The 20,537-nt window shown below is 43.6% G+C and overlaps 1 protein-coding gene across 2 annotated transcripts; it reads left to right on the forward strand.

Moving 5' to 3' along the window:
• The first annotated feature begins 15,922 nt into the window (after positions 1 to 15,922).
• On the forward strand, positions 15,923 to 18,411 carry LOC136518296 (protein NRT1/ PTR FAMILY 3.1-like). 2 transcript variants are annotated; one of them, XM_066511946.1, is made up of 4 exons: positions 15,961 to 15,991; positions 16,090 to 16,188; positions 16,302 to 17,088; positions 17,189 to 18,411. In XM_066511946.1, the coding sequence occupies exons 2-4, from the start codon at positions 16,092 to 16,094 to the stop codon at positions 18,138 to 18,140; spliced, it is 1,836 nt and encodes a 611-aa protein (XP_066368043.1). In that variant the 5' UTR covers positions 15,961 to 15,991; positions 16,090 to 16,091; the 3' UTR covers positions 18,141 to 18,411. The 2 variants fall into 2 exon arrangements, with proteins under 2 accessions (XP_066368042.1, XP_066368043.1); XM_066511945.1 differs by having other exon boundaries at positions 15,923 to 16,188.
• Positions 18,412 to 20,537: the final 2,126 nt, after the last annotated feature.

Here is a 20,537-nt window from a genome sequence, read left to right on the forward strand (position 1 = left end):
GATGGATGCAATCAGATCATCGTTGCTGACTTGCTTCCTCGAGTAGCAGGGCAGCAGGTGGCGAGTTGTTGGTAAAGACGACCTTAGAGGCGGTTTCGAGATCGGATCTGCTGTTGCAGGTGTTGGTGTGGTTGACGCAGAATCGATCTGCACTGGCTTGTAGATCTCTCCATCTTCGTCAGCATTGATGACCCAGGACATCGACCCGACTGTAAAGATCTGGCCAGGCTCTAGAGAGGACGAAGAGCTTGAAAAGTGTACCATCTTGTTCGTCATGGAAACAACATGCACTCCCCTACCTGGCACGCCAACTGTCAACGAAATATCATCAGTAGTCCTCCGAGGGGTATCCCATGAAGGTAGATTGATTGGTAGAGGTGTGCGTAATCAAGAACAAGAAGGCAACAGAGACATAAGAGTTAGACATGTTCGGGTCATCTGCATGACGTAATACCCTACTCCAATGGTCTGTTGGTTTGTATTGGCTATCGTATGATATTATGTGTGTGATTGGATGTAGGATGCGGCATGTCGACTAGGGGAGCCCTACCCCTCCTAATATACTCTGGAGGGGTAGGGTTATAAGAAAAGTATCCTAGTCAGTTATATGACAAGTATTAGATTACAATATCTGTAGTATCCGATCAAATCTTCTAGATGTCTTGTAGTGTACGCCGAGCAGTGTCGTACGCCACAAGTCTTGAATCTTATGGGATGGACCATCCTTGACTATGTGGCCCATGTCCCTTGCCGTGGGTACCTAAGGCCATACCCCCAAACCTTGTGAGGCGGCTCTAAGAACTCCAACATCTAAAGCCTCTAGGTATGCATCCATGTGAATTTTCGAATAAGGAAAATCATCTCCCTCAAAGATAGGAGGGGGTCCATCCCCGTGGAACATCTTGCTCTATGCGGTTAAGCCTAATTTAGGGAGCACGAGGCTCTGATACCAATTGAAAGGATCAAGATGCCCAAGAGGGGGGTGAATTGGGCTAATTCTAAATTTTTGCAATAATTAAGCCCCACACTTAACCCATTTCACCCCTTGTGTCTAGAATATGCTTCTATTGTTCTCTCGTACAAAAGTTTTGCACCCTAGGTTCCAATCCTACTCTAGCATGACAATTCAAAAAATGTAAAGACATGAAATGAATTGCTCAAAATAAAGAGAGCGAAAGGAACACGGCGATGTTTTTCTGAGGTATCGGAGAGTCGCCACTCCCCACTAGTCCTCGCTGGAGCACCCGAGCAAGGGTGTAGCTCTAAAAGGTCCTAATGGCTAGAGGGGGGTGAATAGCCTAATAAAATTTCTACAACAACACTTACCAAAATGGTTAGACAATTATGAGGCGAAGCAAGTGTTGCGCTAGCCTTCTCAAAATGCAAGCCACCTACCACAATTCTAGTTTAGATAGTGTCTATTCACACAATAGCTATGACACTACCCTATGTTAGTGTGCTCTCAAAGGCTAACTAAAGAGCCACACCAACCAAGCAAGCAAGCTCTCATAACTAGCTACACTAAAGAGCTTGTCAACTGGTTTGCGGTAAAGTAAAGAGAGTGATCAAGAAGGTTATACCGCCGTGTAGATGAAGAAACCAATCAATCACAAGGATGAATAACAATGAAGACCAATCACCTCAGAATCAATGATGAACATAATGATTTTTTACCGAGGTTCACTTGCTTGCCGGCAAGCTACTCCTCGTTGTGGCGATTCACTCACTTGGAGGTTCACGCGCTAATTGGCTTCACACGCCAAACCCTCAATAGGGTGCCGCACAACCAACACAAGATGAGGATCACACAAGCCACGAGCAATTCACTAGAGTACCTTTTGGCTCTCCATCGGGGAAAGGTCAAGAACCCCTCACAATCACCATGATCGGAGCCGAAGACAATCACCACCCTCCGCTCAACGATCCTCGCTGCTCCAAGCCATCTAGGTGGTGGCAACCACCAAGAGTAACAAGCGAAATCCGTAGCGAAATACGAACACCAAGTGCCTCTAGATATAAACACTCAAGCAATGCACTTGGATTCTTTCCCAATCTCACAAAGATGATAAATCAATGATGGAGATGAGTGGGAGGGCTTTGGCTAAGCTCACAAGGTTGTTATGTCAATGTAAAATGGCCAAGAGAGTAAGTTTGAACCGGCCATGGGGCTTAAATAGAAGCTCCCACGAAATAGAGCCGTTGTACCCCTTTACTAGGTACAGCGTGGGGTGACCGGACGCTCTGGTCCGATCGACCGGACGCTGGCCCTCAGCGTCCGGTCATGTGATTCACGCCATGTGTCCCCTGCTTCAAATACTATTCATCAGATTTCAACGGTCATCAGTTGACCGAATGCGTCAGTTAGAAAGTGACCAGACGCTGGACCTCAGCGTCCGGTCATTTCCAGTAAGGTTCTAAACATGAATTTTCACGACCGGACGCATCCGGTCATGCCCGATCGGACTCACCCAGCGTCCGGTCATTTAACGTCTCCTCTGTGCGCCTCACATCAGCGTACGTCAGCACTGACCGGACACACCCTACTAGCATCCAGCCGTTTGACCGATGCCAATGTCTTCGCTGATACATCTGACCGGACGCGTCGGTCCAACCGTGGCTAGCGTCCGGTCACTCCTAGTGACCTCCATCTTTTCTGTCTAGGACGCTGGTGGCACCGTCAGACTGTCTGCACTCTACAGGCGGACACTCCGCCGGTGGAGTTTCTTACCCTTGCCCCCAAACTTCACCACCCTTGATCAAATGTGCCAACCACCAAGTTTATCACCTTGTGCACATGTGTTAGCATATTTTCACAAACATTTTCAAGGGTGTTAGCATTCCACTAGATCCTAAATGCATATGCAATGAGTTAGAGCATCTAGTGGCACTTTGATAACCGCATTCTGATACGAGATTCACCCCTCTTAATAGTATGGCTATCAAACCTAAATGTGATCACACTCTCTAAGTGTCTTGATCACCAAAACAAAATAGCTCCTATGGTTTATACTTTTGCCTTGAGCTTTTTGTTTTTCTCTTTCTTCTTTCCAAGTCAAAGCACTTGATCATTACCATGGCAACATCTTCATCATGCTATGATCTTCATTTGCTTCATGACTTGGAGTGTGCTACCTATCTCATGATCACTTGATAAACTGGGTTAGCACTTAGGGTTTCATCAATTCACCAAAACCAAACTAGAGCTTTCAATCTCCCCCTTTTTGGTAATTGATGACAACCCTTATACAAAGATATGAATTAAAATTCAATTGAATTCATGTTGCTTGCCCAAGCATATTTACCATGTGTAAAAGAATATGGACAAGTTTCACGAACCCCATATGGTAGCAATTGCTCCCCCTATATATGTGCGAAGAGTTTGGATTGTAGCTTGCACATATGCTTAGATAGGAAATATAGGAGACAATGTCTACCAAATGATGCTAAGATATAAAAGATGGACCTTTGAAGCATGATACCAATAGGAGTGCACCATTATATCATCCTTAGCACCATGGTTAGTTCTATACCACTTGTAAACATACTTTGAAAAGATACCACTTGTAAAGACTTACTTGGACATGAAAGTTATCTAGTGATTTCATTTAGTCATTCAATCTTACAACTATCATATATCACACAAGCATGGATATTTTGAATTTTAGAACTTATGCCATGCAAGCAAACATATGAAATGCACATTCAAATGCACCATACAAGTTCATGAGCTTGCTCCCCCTACTTGTGTGCTTAAAATTTTAATTGACTCTCCCCCCTATTACTTATATCTTTGTTTCTCTCCCCCTATGTCAAACTCTCCCCCCTATTACTTATATCTTTGTTTCTCTCCCCCCTTTGTCATCAATGACCACAAAGACTTAAATTATAGATAGGTTGAGATTTATTAATGCCAATCAATGGGGTGAGGATCATATTCCCAAATTTGGTCCAATCTAGATTATTTGCCAAAGATATTTAACTCGTTTTGATCCAAGGACAAGCTTCTTCACACTTCCAACTAAGGGTTATCTTGTACCATATTAAGTTAAACACTTAGAGCTCATATTCTAGATTAAACACTAGGTTTACAAGCCCATAAATATGTCATATGCTACCACTAGATCAAGTCAAGCATAGAAGCAATAGTGATACCATATAGACATCAAAATCATTTGATTTTCATGAATGAGCCTAATAAAATAGAACCACTTAAAAGGTCCTAATAAAATTGAAAATGTGACTAGATGCACTAATCATGTCCTTAGCAAAGATGTATGTCATGCCAATCAACTTTTACCTTGGATTGCTCGAAGGAGAGGCATGTCATATGAGTGGAGAGTGCATCAACACATATTTGAGAAATCCAATATGTTCAACTCATTTCTTAGCTTGCAAAACCTTTTCTCATCCAATGGCTTTATGAATATATCAGCAAGTTGATCTTCGGTGCCTACACTCTCAATGCAAATGTCCCCTTTTTGTTGGTGATCTCTTATGAAATGATGGCGGACATCAATGTACTTTGTTCTTGCATGTTGAACCAGATTGTTTGCCAACTTGATTGCACTCTCATTGTCACATAGCAATGGCATTTTCTTGAACTTGATTCCAAAATCACTCAAAGTGGCCTTCATCCCAAGTATTTGTGCACAACAACTACAAGCGGATATGTATTCGGCTTCGGCGGTTGATAATACAACACTATTTTGCTTCTTTGATGACCATGAAACAAGTGATCTTCCCAACAATTGACATGTGCCTGAGGTGCTCTTTCTTTCAACCTTGCATCCCGCATAATCCGAGACGGAGTAACCAACTAGCTCAAACTTTGCTTCTTTGGGACCACAAACCAACATTTTGTGTATGCTTCAAGTACCTCAATATTCTCTTTGTAGCCTTCAAATGACTTTCTCTTGGTGAGGCTTGAAATCTTGCACACATGCATATACTAAACATGACATCCGGCCTTGATGCGGTCACATAGAGTAGACTTCCAATCATAGACCGATACAATTTTTGATCTACCATATTACCACTTGCATCACTATCCAAGTTGCCATTTGTTCCCATTGGTGTACTAATGGCTTTGCTATCACTCATGCCAAACTTCTTGATTATGTCCTTGATATACTTGTCTTGACTCACAAATGTACCATTCTTTAATTGCTTGATTTGAAGACCAAGGAAGTAACTCAATTCTCCAATCATGGACATCTCAAACTCATTAGTCATCATCTTTCCAAATTTATCATAAAAGTCTTGATTGGTTGATCCAAATATGATGTCATCAACATATATTTGCAATACAAATAGATCTTTTCCAATCTTCTTGATGAAAAGAGTGGTGTCAACCTTGCCCATTGTGAACCCTTTAGAGAGTAGGAAATCCCTCAATCTCTCATACCATGCTCTAGGTGCTTGCTTTAAGCCATACAATGCCTTCTTCAACTTATACACATGGTTGGGCTTCTTGTCATCTTCAAAACTGGGAGGTTGCTCAACATATACATCTTTATTGATGTAGCCATTGAGAAATGCACTCTTAACATCCATTTGATAGAGCTTGATGTTGTGAGCACAAGCATAGGCTAGCAAGATTCTAATTGCTTCCAATCTAGCAACCGGGGCATATGTTTCTCCAAAGTCAAGACCTTCAACTTGTGTATAGCCTTGTGCTACTAATCTTGCTTTGTTCCTTACTACTATCCCATCTTGATCTTGCTTGTTTCTAAAGAATCACATTGTGTCCCTTTGGTCTCTCTACTAATTTCCATACTTGATTTCTTGTGAAGTTATTCAATTCTTCATGCATAGCATTCACCCAATCAACATCCTTCAAAGTTTTATCTATCTTCTTTGGTTCAATGGATGATATAAATGAGAAGTGTTTACAAAATGATGCTAATCTTGATCTTGTTTGTACACCTCTTGAAATATCACCAATGATAGTGTCCAATGGATGATCTCTTGCAATATTGGTTGGTTGGAGGATTGGAACTTGATTGCTTGCACTTGCTTGATCATTGGGTTGAGATGATGTACTAGCCACTTGATCTTGTTCATTGTCATGAGAGCCACTTACACTAACTTGATTTGTATCATCTTGCACATTTGAGTTGGAGAGCACTTGCACTTGATCATCTTCATCATCATTCACTTGCCTAGGCCTCAATTCACCAATATCCATGTTCTTCATGGTATTTGAAAGTTGAATGCCTCTAACATCTTCTAAGTTCTCATTCTCTACTTGTGAACCCTTGGTTTCATCAAATTCAACATCATGAACTTCCTCAAAAGTACCACTATTCAAATTCCAAACTCTATATGCTTTGCTTGTAGTGGAATAACCAAGTAGGAATCCTTCATCACATTTCTTATCAAACTTGCCCAATCTAGTGCCTTTCTTCAAGATATAGCATTTGCAACCAAAGACCCAAAAATATGCAATGTTGGGCTTTCTACCATTCAAAAGCTCATATGGTGTCTTCTCTTTCAATGGGTGACAATAGAGGTGGTTGCTACAATAGCAAGCCATGTTGATAGCTTTGGCCCAAAAAGATTGACTTATATTATACTCACTAAACATAGACCTTGCCATATCAATAAGTGTTCTATTCTTCCTCTTAATAAGGCCATTTGATTGTGGAGTGTATTTGGCCGAGAATTGATGTCTAATTCCAAATTCATCACATAACTCATCAATTCTAGTATTCTTAAACTCACTACCATTTTCACTTCTAACTCTCTTGATGGTTGTTTCAAACTCATTGTGAATGCCATTGACAAATGATTTGAATGTCGCAAACACATCACTTTTGTCCACTAGAAAGAATACCCATGTGTATCTAGTGTAGTCATCCACTATTACAAATCCATATTTGTTTCCACCGATACTAGTGTATTGTGTTGGCCCAAATAAATCCATGTGCAATAACTCAAATGCTTTACTAGTGCTTATCATACTTTTCTTAGGATGGGTGTTTCCAACTTGTTTTTTGGCTTGACAAGAGCTACAAAGCTTATCCTTTTCAAACACAACATCTTTCAAGCCTTTAACTAAGTCATGCTTAACCAATCTATTCAATTGTTTTATTCCAACATGACCAAGCCTTCTATGCCATAACCAACCCATGCTAGACTTAGTGAACAAGCATGTAGATAATCTAGCTTCACTAGCATTGAAATCAACCAAGTATAGATTCTCGAATCTAAAGCCTTTGAAGATCAAATTAGAGCCATCTACACTGATGATCTCTACATCATCTATCACAAATATGCATTTGAATCCAAGATCACATAATTAAGCCACGGATAGTAAATTGAAATTCAAGCTCTCTACTAGCAACACATTGGATATGCTCATGTCATTGGATATTGCAATCTTACCAAGCCCTTTGACTTTGCCTTTGCCATTGTCACCAAATGTGATACTATCATAACCATCATTGCCATTGGTGTTGATTGAGTTGAACATTCTTGCATCACCGGTCATGTGTTGAGTGCACCCACCATCAAGAACCCAATGCCTTCCTCCAGCTTTGTAATTAACCTACAAAAGAAGATCAATTCTTTTTAGGTATCTAAACTTGCTTGGGTCCTTGAAGGTTAGTCACTAAGCTCTTTGGAACCCAAATGGCTTTCTTCTTTGAGCCCATCCATGGTTTACCAATGAATTTAGCCTTCACATTATTTGTACCCTTAGTAAGCATATAGCATGAATCAAGCTTTATAAAGGATACATTAGCATTTTTGCTCTTGTTGTTGCATCACTACTAGTGAGGCATCACAAGTGAGACCATCACTACTAGATGAGGTAGAAGTGGAAGTGCTACAAGAAGGGTTAGTAGGAGCAACAATGATTGGCATAGATAGTGATTCATCAATTATATCACAAGTTAAACCTACATTGCAAGTTTCAACATGCTTCTTTTTATTTTGCTCATCAAGCAAAAAGGAATGAGCCTTTTCAAGCTTTTTGTGAGCTTTACCAAGCTTCTCATTGGCTTCCTCTAGCCTCTCATGAGATGCATTTAGCTCATCAAAGGCTTGCTTAAGGGCTTTTAGTTCCTTATGCAAGCTTTTGCATTCCCTTCTCTTGATGTCAAAGTGTTCTCTAGCATCCTCTAGCATCTCAAATAACTCATCTTTGGTGGGTTCATCATCACTATCACTATCATGGTTATTTTCATTTTCATTTTCATCATCATGTTCTTCATCGCTTTCATCATTACTAGTTTGTACCTTAGTGGCCTTAGCCATGAAGCATGATGAAGATTCGAAGAGAGAAGGCTTCTCATTGATAGCAGTGCTTGCAAGAACCTTCTTCTTGGTGGTCTTGTTATCATCACTATCATCATCATCATCACTTGAGGAAGCATCACTATCCCAAGTGACTACATATAAACCACCCTTCTTCTTCTTGAATGCCATCTTGTCCTTCTTCTCTTTCTTTTCCTTCTTGTCCTTCTTCTTGTTCTTCTTATTGTCATCATCATTGTCACTATTGTATGGGCATTGAGCAACAAGATGATCTTTGCTTCCACACTTGAAGCACCTTCTTAACTCTTCTTTGTTCTTAGATGAAGACTTCTTTCTTCTAGCACGGTAGCCCTTCTTCACCATGAACTTGCCAAATCTCTTGACAAAGAGATCCATCTTCTCATCGTCATCATCATCCCATGAATCATCATCTTCACTTGATGTTTCTTGCTTAGCTTTGCCCTTGGATGATGTGGCTTTGAATGCCATGCTCTTCTTCTTGTCATCCTTCTTCTCATCTTTCTTCTCCTTCTTTTCTTCCTTCTCATCTTCATCTCTATATGTATCATCGGTCATGATGTCTCCCAACACTTGGTTTGGTGTCATGGTGTCCAAACCACTCCTTACTAGAATAGTGACCAATGTGCCAAATCTTGAAGGTAAACATCTCAAGAACTTGTGGGAGAAGTCCTTGTCCTTCACCTCTTCTCCAAGTGCTTTGAGATTATTGATAAACACTTGAAGCCTATGAAACATCTCTGGCACACTCTCATCCTCCTTCATCTTGAAGCTTACAAACTTCTCCTTGAGAATGTAAGCATTTGCACCTTTCACGTCTCAAGTGCCCTCAAATGATTCTTCCAACTTCTTCCAAGCCTCATGAGCCATCTCAATATTCTTGATTTGCTCAAATGTTCTCTCATCAATTGCATCATGAATAGCACTTAGAGCAATGTTATTGTTTTGGAGAAGCACTTCTTTGGCCACGGTGGGATTCTTCGGATCATCAATCTCAATTTTGGTTTCTACCACCTTCCACACCTTTCTATTGATTGACTTGATGTGTGTGGTCATCTTTGACTTCCAATAAGGATAATTTGTGCCATCAAATTGGGGTGGCTTCTTGGTGTTGTTGATTTGAGCCATTTTTACACCGAATGTTGTTAAGCCTCAAATCACGGTGACCTCGGCTCTGATACCACTTGAAAGGTCCTAATGGCTAGAGGGGGGTGAATAGCCTAATAAAATTTCTACAACAACACTTAATAAAATGGTTAGACAATTATGAGACGAAGCAAGTGTTGCGCTAGCCTACTCAAAATGCAAGCCACCTACCACAATTCTAGTTTAGATAGTGTCTATTCACACAATAGCTATGACACTACCCTATGTTAGTGTGCTCTCAAAGGCTAACTAAAGAGCCACACCAACCAACCAAGCAAGCTCTCACAACTAGCTACACTAAAGTGCTTGTCAACTGGTTTGCGGTAAAGTAAAGAGAGTGATCAAGAAGGTTATACCGCCGTATAGATAAAGAAACTAATCAATCACAAGGATGAATAACAATGAAGACCAATCACCTCAGAATCAATGATGAACACAATGATTTTTTACCGAGGTTCACTTGCTTGCCGGCAAGCTACTCCTCGTTGTGGCAATTCACTCACTTGGAGGTTCACGCGCTAATTGGCTTCACACGCCAAACCCTCAATAGGGTGCCGCACAACCAACACAAGATGAGGATCACACAAGCCACGAGCAATCCACTAGAGTACCTTTTGGCTCTCCGTCGGGGAAAGGTCAAGAACCCCTCACAATCACCATGATCGGAGCCGGAGACAATCACCACCCTCCGCTCAACGATCCTCGCTGCTCCAAGCCGTCTAGGTGGCGGCAACCACCAAGAGTAACAAGCAAAATCCGCAGTGAAATACGAACACCAAGTGCCTCTAGATGCAAACACTCAAGCAATGCACTTGGATTCTCTCCTAATCTCACAAAGATGATGAATCAATGATGGAGATGAGTGGGAGGGATTTGGCTAAGCTCATAAGGTAGTTATGTCAATGTAAAATGGCCAAGAGAGTGAGCTTGAACCGGCCATGGGGCTTAAATAGAAGCCCCACAAAATAGAGCCGTTGTACCCCTTTACTAGGTACAGCACGGGGTGACCGGACGCTCCGATCCGATCGATCGGACGCTGGCCCTCAGCGTCCGGTCACGTGATTCACGCCACGTGTCCCTTGCTTCAAATACTATTTGTTAGATTTCAACGGTCATCAGTTGACCAGACGTGTTAGTTAGAAAGTGACCAGACGCTGGACCTCAGCGTCCGGTCATTTCCAGTAAGGTTCTAAACATGAATTTTCACGACCGGACGTGTCCGGTCATGCCCGATCGGACTCACCCAGCGTCCGGTCATTTAACGTCTCCTCTGTGCGCCTCACGTCAGTGTATGTTAGCACTGACCAGACGCACCCTGCCAGCGTCCAGTCGTTTGACCGACGCCAGCGTCTTCGCTGATACATCTAACCAGACACGTCGGTCCAACCGTGGCTAGCGTCTGGTCACTCCCAGTGACCTCCATCTTTTTTGTCTAGGACGCCGGTGGCACCATCGGACTGTCCGCACTCTACGGGCGAACACTCAGCCGGTGGAGTTTCTTACCCTTGCCCCCAAACTTCACCACCCTTGATCAAATGTGCCAACCACCAAGTGTATCACCTTGTGCACATGTGTTAGTATATTTTCACAAACATTTTTAAGGGTGTTAGCATTCCACTAGATCCTAAATGCATATGCAATGAGTTAGAGCATCTAGTGGCACTTTGATAACCGCATTCCGATATGAGATTCACCCCTCTTAATAGTATGGCTATCAAACCTAAATGTGATCACACTCTCTAAGTGTCTTGATCACCAAAACAAAATAGCTCCTATGGTTTATACCTTTACCTTGAGCTTTTTGTTTTTCTCTTTCTTCTTTCCAAGTCAAAGCACTTGATCATTACCATGGCAACATCTTCATCATGCTATGATCTTCATTTGCTTCATGACTTGGAGTGTGCTACCTATCTCATGATCACTTGATAAACTGGGTTAGCACTTAGGGTTTCATCAATTCACCAAAACCAAACTAGAGCTTTCAAGCTCCTCCTTGATCCGTGCAAGGATCAAGTGTTCTCTACGGGCTGATTCTTTGACACCCCATCGCGGTGAATTGCCCACAATCGTTCACAAAATGACTTGGGTCATCCACAAGCTCCGCCAAATGATCACCAAGCTCCCAATCACCACTGAGCCATCTTGGTGATGGCGATCACCAAGAGTAACAAGCACAAACTCTCACTTGACCAAGACAAGCCTAATGAGTAAGGTGGATGCACACTTGCTACTCCCTATGCACTAATGAGGTCCTTAATCTTATATTATTAAATCTTAATCACCCCACTAGGCTCTTGCTCTCCCTTATACTCCAAAGGTGTTTCTCTGCTAAAAAACAGGCAAGAGACCTCAAATGGACGAGAGGGATATGTATTTATACCCCCCCCATTCAAAACATAACGGTTGAGGAGCAAGTATCGGCATGACCGGACGCTCCGGTCAAGGTGACCGGACGCACCGGTCAGTGAAATACGTCAGCATGTCAGAAAGAGCCGTTTGCTCTGACCGTACTATGGTCTACGTCCGGTTAGCACCCACTGGACGTGTCCGATCATCAAAAACCCTCTGTGAAACCTTACTGTTGTTGACCGGACGCTGACACCCAGAGTCCGGTCATTTCTCTGTTTAGCGTCTGGTCCGTGGTCAACAGCCTGTCCACGCTGCTACAGATACGTCTAGCGTCGCGTCCGGTGAGCACTGGTGTCCAGCGTTCGGTCGCACTCTGACTGCTGCTGCCGATCAAATAAACTGACTGGACTCTTCAAGCTGCGTCCGGTCATAACCAAACCAGCATTCGGTCAGTCATTTGACTCTCCATTTACTTCCAATTCGAAATTCTTTGTGAATGAAGTTGACTTGTATCGATCTTAGGGCTATTCCTGAGCTATCTAGTGCTAAGTTTGACAAGTGTGTACCACACCTAATCCATTAGACTCACCTAGGTTAAGCTACTAGTCCATACCCCTCTTAATAGTACGACCAAAGGAAAAACAAAGTCCTAAACTACTCTAAGTGTCTCTCTAACACCAAACGACACTTAGAACTAGTTTGTCCTTAACCTTGTCGTCCATCCTTTGAAAACCAAAATGATTGCCATCGATAGGGGAATGACAACCATGATTGCCCAATCAATTTCTATTACCATGACCTAACTTAAATTGTCTCTGCAAAACACACGTTAGTCATAGTAATCTCGTGTCGTCATTAATCACCGAAACCCAACTGGGGGCCTAGATGCTTTCATCCTGGATGAAGACCAAGTAGATGTAGTCGTATGGATGGTAGTACAGAGACGATTGGGCAGGTCAGGGTTAGGGTAAGTGCGGTCAATAGATAATGGCTTGGCCTAATCACATAGTCTACCCGAGAGCGGTCATGTCATACCACTAGGTCAGTTATGAATTCAATATTTAAGATAGCTTTTGTAATGCATAGATACTACTACAAAAATGATTTTTACTATCACTTTACCTTTTTAAAGATGCAATTGTATCACAAACTACTCCTAAAAATGGTTCCAAATGCAGACCATTCCTAGAAATTGATTTCCGGGGGTAGTAAAAATGTCCAACATTTTCAGGAGTTGTTGGTGTTAGAGGCACACCTAGAAATAGATGCAATTCTAGGGGCAATCAAAAACACCAGTCACATCTTGAAATCAATTTTCACTGATAATGTGACCCACCTCTTAAAATAAGTGTAGCACAAAAAATTTATATCTTTTCAAAATAAAGTTGAATGAAGATGGTCTTTGTATTGAAGTTGTAGAGCATGATGAGTTCTACAACTTTGTTGACAACTTTTTATTTAAATCATTTAGTATCCCATGTATATATTTGAAGTTCTTAAATTTTGAAAATCAGCTTTTTTTTTCAATTTTTGAACGACCTCGGACGAAGACATGGCCTATACTAAAGGTGTAGTGCTTGACAAGGTAAAAAAATTAGTATATTTTTTATTTGATATCATTTTAATTCCTAAATATTCAATACAAAATTCATGAAAGTTAATATAAAATTACATCATCTTATACATAGCCACAAGTGGGTGTCTTGTGTAGCGTTAGGGACGCGCCAACACAGGAAAATCAATAATTAAAAAATCTATTTTTATGAGTGATTTTCAATTTCTCAATAAATTATTTCTAGGAGTGTTTGGTTTTTCTACCACTCCTAAAAATTGATTTCGAGGATTGATTGCAGACCCACCTCTAAATTTTTTTTATTTCTAGATAATCCTGAGTGGAAACACGACAACCATCTCTAAATATCAAATCTGACCACTTCTGAAAATGGCATCTATAACAGTGAGATCATGTCTTCAACTTGCAAAACTTGTTCCGCAACTAATATGGAATCATTTTGCTACTAAATGGTTCCAGGCGGGTACTTTGTCCCAAAATTTTGGCCTGCGGAAAGATGTCTAAATGAGTTGTGCTCATAACTTCCTCTACAGCTGTGGTGTTGTTTTCTTTGTCACAATGTTATAAAATTCTATGCAGTGATAAAATGAGTCGAAATATTACAAAAGTATAATGCCCAATATCAAAATCATAATTGATACAATTTTTTAAAATATCTAGCCGTCGAGAGAGGTTATATATAGCGACATTGATAAAGACGGACACTGTTGTAACACTATCTGAAACATAACATGTAGGTGCAGACACCAGCTAGTGCGTGCCTTCTATCTACTATCTCGAATAGTTTTAGGATGTGCCATGGGCAATGAAGATCTGGCATATCCAATCCAATGATGCTCATAGCGTTATAGCTAGCGCCCCCCCCCCCCCCCCCCCCCCCCCCACACACACACACACATTAACCTACCGAGAGGAACTGAGGCAAATAGCTAGTAGCCCCCACTTTAACCTACCGAGAGGAAACGAGGAGAGGTTTGTAAACTGGGCCTAGCTTGATCATAAAAGTAGGTACAATAATTGGTCTATAGTAAACTAAATGCTGACGTGGAAGAGAGAAGAGAGGAGAGCTGGCCTCTTATGCAAGCAACAAGCTGGACACGGATGCATATATAGCAGTAAGTCCATGCACAAGTGAATGTGAGGAGGATTAGGAAAGAGAAGATAAGGCATGAATAAAACTAACAATAAAAAAGTTTTTCTGTAAACAAATAAGAGACTACTATTATATAGCTAGGCTCTTACAACTTGTATATGGCTCTTCTTTTGGCCGATCTGTCTCATCTGTTGATTTGCAGAGTGCCTCAGCACCTATTTCATTTCCTTAATTAGCCAACAGACCGTTCAGTGTGTGCATTTTTTTCCGATTACATAGTACAACACAGACACTCACGCAGGTACACTCACCGCTACGAAGGCACGCATGCAAAACCTATCCCTATGAGCATCTTTGAAGACTGGACCAACAAATCTTTGAGATTGACGAAGTCAATGCAAGCGCCTCGCTGTCGATGGAAACATCCACTGAAAGCACAACACCGTTAAATCCTGAAAAGTTCGCTTCGACGGAGAGTCGAACACAGGACCTAATGTGCTATTGAGGCGTGTGTAACCATTAGGTTACGTGTCCTTTCGCTTCGGTACGTGCATTTTTTGTATACAAAGTCTTTTTTCTCTATTTCTTTGTCGGTCTTTTGTGCCACTTCTCTTTTTTTATCTCTTGGACCTATTGGCCCGTTCGTTTGGAGGAATTTGTGAGAGAAAAACACTGTTCCGAATGAAAAAAGAAGCTGATCAAGCCGGATTTAAGGGCACGCGAACGGGGCCATTATAACATGTCTGATACATCTTTATGACATATGTTAGTCGTATAGTCACCGAAACTTAAAGATATAATCATGACACATGATCCTTATAGGTGTCAAAAAAAATGTTTTTAGTAGTGAATTATGGCCTCACTTAGGTTGTGCAATGAGTGAATGAGTTACAGTATCTCCAACAGTGCCACACATGCTTACTATTGAAATCTATATGGTTTTCCAACGTTGAGAAGAGAGGGAGAGAAAAAAACAAAACCCAGTTTTTCATAACTAATATTTTATCGTTCTTGATTTTTTTTAGTGGGCTAACACTTAATCTTCTATGAGGTCATCTTTATTTGCTTTAGGACCCTTAGGTTTAGATAGTGTGTAAAAACTACTCCCTCTCTTCTGAATCGTAGGTCGTTCTAGCTTTTCTAAACGTACATTGTTTTTATTATATATGTGTATAGCAAATGTTATGTACTAGAAAAACTAGAATAACTTACAACGGAGTAGATCATTGGAGATAGGACTGCTACGGGAGTATTTGCCATGGCGACAGGTCGCATCTATCTCACGTAGACGCCGACACCAGTTCCGGCCACAAGCGGCACTAACATTGGCCTTGCCAAGGTCAAGGTCATATTCTACTTGCATCCATGACAGCTAAGATGTCGGATTATTATGATACTGATTGCTGCAACACTTGAGTCCAGAGATACTAATTAGATCGGCTTTTCTTTTCCCTGAAACGAAGCGATTAAAAAACAATCAAGCAGGAACGTGGACCAAGATCACAACACATGGCGACTCAGAGCGGAAGCAGGGGAGGCGTTAACTCTGAAATGTCAAAATTCAACTTCCCCTTCTTCCCCTGTTTCTCCCTAATCCATCTCCTAGGGAGGGACCTCTGATCTGGATCCCGTTCTGCTTCACACCTTGCAGGAATGTGGGAGGAAGACGCCAGCAGGCGATGGCATGGCGAAGAGGATTTGGGCGAGAAGAGGAAGCAGGGCGGCTTCAAGACCGTGCCGTTCATCCTAGGTGAAGTGTTTCTTTACTCTCTACTACTACACAACGCATCAGTTGTCTCAGCTTGCCGATCATAATATAGCCACTGTTCAAGTTAAAAATGAACTGAGATATCCGTGCTGCAGCAAACGATTTCTGCGACCGGTTCGCGACGATCGGGTTCAACGCCAACTTGATCACCTACCTAACGCAGCAGCTGCACTTGCCGCTCGTCGAGGCCTCCAACACGCTCACCAACTTCCATGGCTTCTCCAACCTCACCCCGGTCATTGGCGGCCTCGTCGCCGACTCCTTCGCCGGCCGCTTCTGGACCATCGCGGCGGGTTCCATCATCTACCAGCTCGGCATGGTCAGCCTGACCGTCTCCGCGCTGCTCCCGTCGCTCCGCCCGCCGCCCTGTTCCATCGGTCAGCATGCCTGCGCTCGCGCGTCCGCTTGGACACTCCTCGTCCTTCACTTGTCGCTGCTCTGCACGTCCATAGGCACTGGTGGCACGCGGCCGTGTGTCATGGCGTTCGGCGCCGACCAGTTTGAGCTCGACAGGCCGCGCGACGGCGGCGCGAAGCAGAGGTGGAGCTTCTTCAACCTCTACTTCTTCGGCGTCGAGCTCGCCAAGCTGGCCGCCATTACCCTGGTGGTGTACATCCAGGAGAACGTGGGGTGGGGGTGGGGGCTCGGCGTCCCCACCATCGCCATGCTCGCCGCGGTCACCGCGTTCGTGTCGGGCTACCCACTGTACGTCAAGATGGCTCCCGGGGGCAGCCCGTTCACGCGGCTGGCCCAGGTCGCCTTCGCTGCGTTTCGCAAGAGAAATGTGACCGTGCCGACCGACCCCAGACTCCTGTACCATGACAAGGTGCTCGACGCTGGCATCTCCACTGCCGGACGGCTGCTCCACACCAACCAGCTCACGTAAGTCTCCTTACTAATTTGTTTCTACACAAACAAATAGATGGATATGTTATATCTTGTGCGAGCCTAATAAGATATAAATTAAAACCTCTTTCTTTAGCTTTTTTGACCGGGCTGCAACCGTGACGGACGGCGACTTGACCAGCAGCGGCGTCCCGCGGCCATGGCGGCTGTCCACGGTGCACCGGGTGGAGGAGCTCAAATCGATCATCCGCATGCTGCCCATCTGGGGCGCCGGGATCCTCCTGGTCACCTCGGCGTCCCACAACCATAGCTTCGCCATCCAGCAGGCGCGCACCATGGACAGGCGCCTCACAGCACACCTCGAGATACCACCAGCCTCCATGCTCATCTTCTCAAACATCGCCATGCTTGCCACCCTCGCGCTCTACGATCGGGTGCTGGTGCCATGGCTGCGACGCCTCACGGGGCATCCCACGGGCATCACGCACCTTCAGCGCACGGGCATCGGCCTCACCATCAGCATGCTGAGCAACATAGTGTCGGCGGTCGTGGAGGCGGAGAGGAAGCGGACAGCGGCCAGGCACGGCCTCCTGGACAGCCCTGGCGCGACCGTGCCGATGAGCGTGTTCTGGATGGCGCCGCAGTACGCCATCCACGGCATGGCCGACGCGTTCATGGACGTTGGCCGCATGGAGTTCCTGTACGACCAGGCACCCGAGAGCATGCGGAGCTCCGCCGCCGCGCTGTACTGGCTGACAATGTCCGCCGGGAGCTATATGGGCACGTTGCTCGTGACGACGGTGCACGAGAGGACCAAGGGAGAAGGGGAGTGGCTTCAGGACAACCTCAACAGAGGGAAGCTGGATCGATACTACTGGCTGGTAGTGACACTGCAGGTGATAAACGTTGTTTACTTCGTCATATGTGCAAAGCTATACACATACAAGAAGTTAGAGGTAGTAAACCAAGAGGGCACAGATGACAGAGAGGAGAAAGGAAGCGAAGAGAAGCATGTGGAGCTTCAACCTCTGAAAGATAGCGATGAAGAAGACAGAGAGCTTCGACCTCTGCTATCATCTGATCCATAGAGGTTTTGATGTCATTCATAGTTATGAAAAAGATTGAGTGAAGGAATATTGACATAGCACAACCAGTTCCGATCTTGATTCTAAACATGTTAGAACCAAGAAATTTTGAAGAGAGGAGCAACTCCTAGAGTTGCAAGGAGGATCATCGGTTCCAAGTTTCCAACAAAGCCGAAATGTACCTCTCATTTCCTTCCGCTGATAAAAACATCTACACCTCTCACCAATTGAAGGACCCTCAATTTATCCTCTCCTGTGCACCACAAAAAACGCTCTACTGTTTCTTCCTACTAAAGACAATCATAGGAACTATATATCTAATATTAAAGAGCCAGTCGACGTCTTTTTTACTTTCCAAAGTGCTCCATGTTTCTCCTGGCAGACCTAGGCTCACGATCCATGCGAGTGCTTGTTATTGTCTCCAACGACGGTACAGAGTCTGATTCCAATATAGTATTGGAACAAATGACGCGATCATTATAAAAATCTAGCCACAATAGTTTGATAAACTATTGACCACGCAATAAGGTGAGCATGTTCCGTTGCATTGCAAAATACCATGGTATGAAACGATTTAGAAGATCGTAATGTTATTTTGCGCTTTAAATCTAAAAAAAAAAGTATCATAATGTTATGTTGCGCGCCAGATCTAGAAAAAAATATGGCGTAGATTAGTCAATGCTCAAAAGGTTGAATTTTCGGTAATGCTCCTATTAGGGCGTCCGTCCATCCGCACGGGACGGACCCGCCTCGCTCCGCGCGCCCCTGCGCCTCGCGCAGGACCCACCTCACGTCGTGCGCCCTTGCACCTCACGTCTCACATGGTCGCACCGGACCCGCCTCGTGCCGCACACCCCGCCCGCGCCTCGCTCCCCGCGTCACGTCAACTAGCCGCCATTGGGCGACAACAGGTAGATAAGCACATGTTGCAACCGTATGTTTCATGCGTTTCAGATGTGTGTTGCATATGTTACAATGGTTATACACGTATGTTTCAAATGTTTCTACTGTTTCAAATGTATGTTACAAGTGTTTTATCTAGATATTGCATATGTTGCAGTGGCTATACATGTATGTTGCAAGTGTATGTTCTAAATGTTTCATCTGTTTCAGAAGTATGTTGCAAGTGTTTCATCTGGATGTTGCAAGCGTCTATTCAAAATGTTTCATCTATTTCAGATGTATGTTGCAAGTGTGTTATCTGGATGTTTATAGTTGATATGCACATATGTTGCAAACGTATGTTTGTAAATGTTTTACTTGTTTCAGACGTATGTTTGTAGAAGTGCTTTCATGTTGCAACATTTAGCAGGCGTAGGAAGCGGGCGCGGTCCCTGCGGGCGTAGCGGTCCCCATGTGCGCGGCAAGCGAAGCGAGCGTGTGACCCATCAACGGGCATGTGATGCGGTTCCCACCTGCGTGCGCATCAACAAGCATGTGGCGTGCAGTTGCATACGTACGTGCAAAGCGTGCAGACGCAGCAGTTGTAGAGAGAGGGAGCTGCTAGCACATGGAAGACGGAGGGAGCAGGACGTGCATGTGGGTGCTCAACGCTAGGGCGGGCACGCAGAAGGAGGTGAGGCGCTGCAGACAGGGTGAACAGCGCGGTGGGACAGACGCGGGCGTCCGAATGAGGGCTAACGTTGGGACGTCCCGGCCATAGCCACGCTGATGAAATTTTGAACGCGGGCATTTTTAATATGATTTGAAGTGAGGGAGTACTATCATCAGGTAACACGCCTACCTCGAATCGATACGGCCCAGGGTGTGGCCTCGAACAAGTTGACACCTACCTAGGATAGGTCCACATAACCTCTTGTCAGAGTGTATAACCCCGAGCCATCCCCCGACAAGCAGTACACACACATGATCCGTCATTTTATTTCTATTATATGAGCGGAGAGTGGGAGAGGAAGGACCGAAGGAGGCAGATGTCTAGCTTACCCTCTTGATGTTTACTAGACCGATACTTAGGTTTCTTCTGCAAGTTGGAACCCACATTAGGTTTGGTCTTTTGGAGAATATTTAAAATCAAGCCATTGAAGAAGTGATGTTTTTATGATAACTCTTATTGAGATAAATGTGATAGATACGTACACCTTAGAGTTAGCAGGTAGTCTCACTATTGGAAGTGACAAACTTGTCACCTTAGAGCGGGCATGTCGGTTCGCCCACCGATGTATAAATATATGTAAACAACAGATCAATGAAATACAAGCATTCATTCTCATTCTTCTCTCACTTCGATCTCTTTTACATTCTCGAAGCAATCAATTTCAAACACGTTAACATATTAGATTCCACTAACTACTCTCTCTAGTCATAAATAAAATAAATGCTACTCCAGATAGCGACATGGTCACCAAGACACATTAGCCGCGAGTAATTATTAGCACAAAA

The sequence above is a fragment of the Miscanthus floridulus genome, chromosome 17, assembly GCF_019320115.1.
Source record: "Miscanthus floridulus cultivar M001 chromosome 17, ASM1932011v1, whole genome shotgun sequence".
Lineage (NCBI taxonomy): Eukaryota > Viridiplantae > Streptophyta > Magnoliopsida > Poales > Poaceae > Miscanthus > Miscanthus floridulus.